Here is a 4,718-nt window from a genome sequence, read left to right on the forward strand (position 1 = left end):
CTCTGAAGGAGGGGGCAGATTTTTTCCGGCTGTGTATTTTCAAATTCTAGCGCACTCGAGCTGGTTTATCCCAAATTACCTACCCCACCTTTAACCCAGCATCCCGTTAATGTTAAGCAGATGTTTTTTTTATGTTGTCTCAGAGAAAGGCTTGTTGAAAATGAAAGTTCCCTACCACTGTAATCCCAAAACTTGGAGTAATAAAACTATACACACTAAAATGTACTTTCTGTTTCACGTGTGAGTTTTTAAGTAAATATAAAGGTGAATTAAAGTTTAAAGTCCTTTAAGTGAAGGAAATAATGCTTTAACAATTAATTAAAAAAAGTCAAAGTAGGTATAAATGTCAAGCCTAACCCTTGCATTTTGGGAATTAAGTTTTAAACATTTTTAGATCTGACTAAAAGTGATTTTGTTTTTGTTCTCATGAAATTCTGAGACTAAAAGTCTGAATTCTGATTGACAGACTTTCAGAAAAAAAGTCCGCCTTTTTTTTTAAATCTGACTTTAATCTCAGAAGTCAATCAATCAATCAATGTTTATTTATATATCCCAATATCACACATTTTACATTTGTCTCAGTGGACTTCGCAGTTTGTACAGAATATCAGTATGACAATACGACACCCTCTGTCCTTAGACCCTCACATCGTGGAAACACTTCCAGAGAAAACCCACAGTTTAAAGGGGAACATGGGAGAAACCTCAGGGAGAGCAACAGAGGAGGGATCCCTTTCCCAGGACGGACAGACGTGCAATAGATGCCGTGTGTAAATCGAAGAGATAATACATTTTACAGCATAGGTAGACCAAATGTTTGGAAATGCATGTGCCTATAAGAAGAAGAAGAAGTCTGACTTTTCTCAGAAACACTCAAAAGTTTTTGGTCATTCTGACTTTATTTGCCACATTTTGACTTTATTGTCAACAGTTTATTTGTGATGTTTTGAATTCATCCTCAAAATAAAAATAAAAAATCCCATTCATTCTCAACATTTCGACTTTATTTCTATACAGTTGGACTTTATTTGGGATATTTGAACTATATATTCGACATATTGACTCGTATGCAAAATTTAAAAATAATCTTGCTCCTCATCCTTTATCCCTATTCCTAACTCTGATTACAGCTAGAATCGTTTTCGTCTTAAATCATAACAAATTAAATGTATCATGAACTCTTAAAACGTTGTTACCCTTCTTTGTTGATATTTCTCATTCATACTTAACATTTTCACCTTATTCTCATAGTGGTATTTCAACGTTATTCTCATCAGATATCATTATACTTTCAACTTTTTTTTTGACATTTGGACTTTATTCAAAAATAAATATGTCTTCCCCTTTTGCTCTAACACTAATACAACAATTTATTTACCGGAACCTAAGCAATATTTTTGTACATACAATCAGCACAGACAATTGTCTCATTTGTATGCAATGCATATATTTTGCTTTCCACTTCTAAATGACAAACATTACTTATGCATTGTCAAATGCAATAAAAATATTTTTGATCAGAAATATAAATAAGATGCATGTGAGTTAAAGGTCTGACCGGTGGTGCTGAGTGACAGCAGGGGGAGAGAGAGGGATCCTCCCCCGGAGCAGGAAGCTGCTGCTGGGACTGAGAAACACACAGAGAGAGGTGCTCTACAAAACAACCAGAGACTCTTCCAGCAGAATGTAGCCCCAACACAGACATCCAGCCCCACAACAAGCCTACATGTCCCGCAGGGTGCAGCAGCAGCAGCCGGTCTAACAGACATTGTTTCTCCCCCATGATGAAGGAGCTGCAGGGCTGCGGGATGCGGTCCTCGGTGGGCTTTCTGTCCCGCAGAGAGCTCACCGGACAGCCGCTACTGAAGGACGAGTTCCAGAGGCGGAGGATGGCCGGTTGCTCCAGCCTCTTCAAGAAGGACATGCTCGGTCACTTCGGATGCGTCAACGCCATTGAGTTCTCCAACAACGGAGGAGAATGGCTGGTTTCTGGTGAGAAATCATCCTTCTTCATGAGTTTAGTGTGTTAGCATGCTAACGCTAACTAGCCTGGCAGTCAACTGAAACCAATGGGTGAAAACACTCAAGCTATGCTAATTTAGCTTAGCGTTTCGTGCTAACATGCTAACAATAACTAGCCTTTTTAATGGTTTTGTGACTCTTTCATTTTGTTTTTTAAAACTTAGATAGATAGATGCTTTATTTATCCCAAACTGGGACATTATTTTTGTCACAGCAGCAGTGTTGTCAAGCTTTATACGAGTTAGACATATTTAAAAGATAGAATAAGATAAAGGTATTCTGATTCTGTAAAATAAAAATGAACATTAGCAGCAAGTGTAAACAAATTCACATAGAAAGAAAATGTTGATTAAATGGTAAACTCTAGAATATACGATCTCACTGAGATATATATACATATAAATACATATATTACAGACACATATTGGCACTGTTTTAATACTCTAACTATTTTTGTATCATTGTGTATTTGTATGTATCTTCCCTTGCTCTGTAAAGCACTTTGATGCAAACTTTATTTGCATCAAAGGTGCTATAAAAATAAAGTGTATATTATTATTATTATTATTATTATTATTATGAGCCTGGCAGTCAGCTGAAACCACTCAAGCTATCCTAATTTAGCTTAGCTTTATATGCTAGCTGGCTAACGTCAAACACCCAGCAGCGGCTCTGAGGGCAGCAGTCCCCCGGACCTGAGTCACATATTTCGGCCCAGAAACTCACACTGCTGCCGGTGTAAGGGACGTTATTATCCCGCTGGAGGGTTTAATAATGTCTGCCTCCTGAAACTACAAAGATATTTTACATCCAGAGAGGATACAATAAGATATCAATAATCATCTTCTGGCCTAGTATAACAACATGATGTTGTCATTTTTATTTATTATTTCTTAATTTATTGTGTTTACATTTATTTAGAGCACATTTTGATAATATCTTAGTTAAGCTTTTCTTTTTTTTTCTTTCTTTCTTATTACATTTTTTGTACAATTGTGGTCTTGGGAGGATTTCAAAACATATTTTGTCTTATTTAGAGAATTTTGTATATGATTTATATAACAATTATTATTTTTGTATTATATTCTCATACAACAATAAAGGGGTGGAAACACTCATGCGTCAATCTTTATTATTTAACAATATAACATATTTTGTATCTGAAATTAGCCGTTGTGCAGAACGATTACATTTGCCTTCAGGTAAATGTTGATGCCAATATTGTACTTTTACTTAAATAAGGTTTTAACCCATAATAGCTCTAAATGTTTCCATACCTCTAAGAGTTCAACCCCTTCAGGTCTATTGAAATCAACCAATCTGAGAAGTCAGTCTTTAGTTCCAACTCTAACTGTGCTTTGCATTTGTCTAAGTTCTTGTTGTTCTTGTCTTCAGGAGGAGACGACCGTCGGGTTCTGCTGTGGAACATGGAGGAAGCTCTCCACGCTCGCTCTAAACCAGTGAAGCTGAAGGGAGAACACCTGTCCAACATCTTCTGCCTCGCCTTCGACAGCACCAACAGGAAGGTTTTCTCCGGAGGTAAGGATAAATAAACACTGCATCTGCTGTCTGCTCCTTCACATCAACAAGAGAGTTTATTTCCTTTGACCTGTGCAGGTATTTCTGTGGCTTGTAAATGTAAGGCAAGTCGCTAAAAGGTGGATATGGTTAGATAAAAAAAACGTTGAAGCTCTTGAGGCTGCAATTTTGTATGCAGCAAAGTCAATTACCTTAGAATTCATATTCAAGGACTAAATTAAATTTATTACATGAGAATGTTTGTGCACATTTTACTGGACAAAAGCTACAGCTGCAACTATTTGATTACAATTTTGATAATATTTTGTCATGCTAAATAGACACACAAGTTTTGTGCACAAGCATCCTTCACATTGTGATCCTCTGTTTGTTGTTTTGCAGGAAATGATGAACAGGTGATTCTTCACGATGTGGAAAGGTGGGTCAAATAACACCCACAGAATAATAACTGTTGCATCAAAACACCTCCTGTATATTCCCAGACTGTAGCATAAATAGCTTTGTTGGCTTTGCACTAACAACATGTTTCTGTGTGTGATTTCTGTTCCGACAGAATGGAAACCATTAACGTGTTCCTGCACATCGACGCTGTGTACAGTCTGTCCGTCAGCCCGGTGAACGACAACGTGTTCGCCAGTTCTTCTGACGACGGACGCGTCCTCATCTGGGACACCCGCGAGCCGCCAAGTACAGGTACATGCACAGTTTGTTTACTGTAAAGCTTGTTGTTGTTTTTTTACAATAATAATATCTTTATATAGTAATGCCTGGTGATGCTTAGGGCTGCATTCATCTAGAATAAAAGCACATTATTCTTGTTGGGAAAATACTGAATGTACTTTTCCAATATCAGAGTCTACATGGTAACAAAGGTATCCCAACTGTAGCCGTGTACATGACAGGATGTCTGATTACCTAGAAGAGCATCGGGACTGTCAGAATTTAGAGAAAAAGTCAGAATTTTGACATTTGGAGAAAAAGTCAGAATTTTTAGATTTTGAGAAAAAAGTCAGAATTTTTAGATTTTGAGAAAAAAGTCAGAATTTTAGATTTTGAGAAAAAAGTCAGAATTTTTAGAAAAAAGTCAGAATGTTGAGAAAAAAGTCTGAATTTTTTTAGATTTTGAGAAAAAGTCAGAATTTTGGGAAAAACTCAGA

General features: G+C 36.8%; 1 protein-coding gene across 1 annotated transcript in view; it reads left to right on the plus strand.

Annotated features, from left to right (window-relative positions):
* The first annotated feature begins 1,600 nt into the window (after positions 1 to 1,600).
* The window catches only part of dcaf5 (ddb1 and cul4 associated factor 5), a 3,238-nt gene continuing 120 nt past the window's right edge, over positions 1,601 to 4,718 (plus strand). Inside the window, exons 1-4 of the mRNA XM_010781215.1 lie at positions 1,601 to 1,992; positions 3,418 to 3,561; positions 3,943 to 3,979; positions 4,115 to 4,254. Coding sequence (XP_010779517.1) covers positions 1,782 to 1,992; positions 3,418 to 3,561; positions 3,943 to 3,979; positions 4,115 to 4,254 — 532 coding nt within the window. The 5' untranslated portion in view covers positions 1,601 to 1,781. The remainder of the gene's footprint in view (positions 1,993 to 3,417; positions 3,562 to 3,942; positions 3,980 to 4,114; positions 4,255 to 4,718) is intronic.

Source organism: Notothenia coriiceps, unplaced genomic scaffold (assembly GCF_000735185.1).
Source record: "Notothenia coriiceps isolate Sejong01 unplaced genomic scaffold, NC01 NC01_scaffold00022879, whole genome shotgun sequence".
Lineage (NCBI taxonomy): Eukaryota > Metazoa > Chordata > Actinopteri > Perciformes > Nototheniidae > Notothenia > Notothenia coriiceps.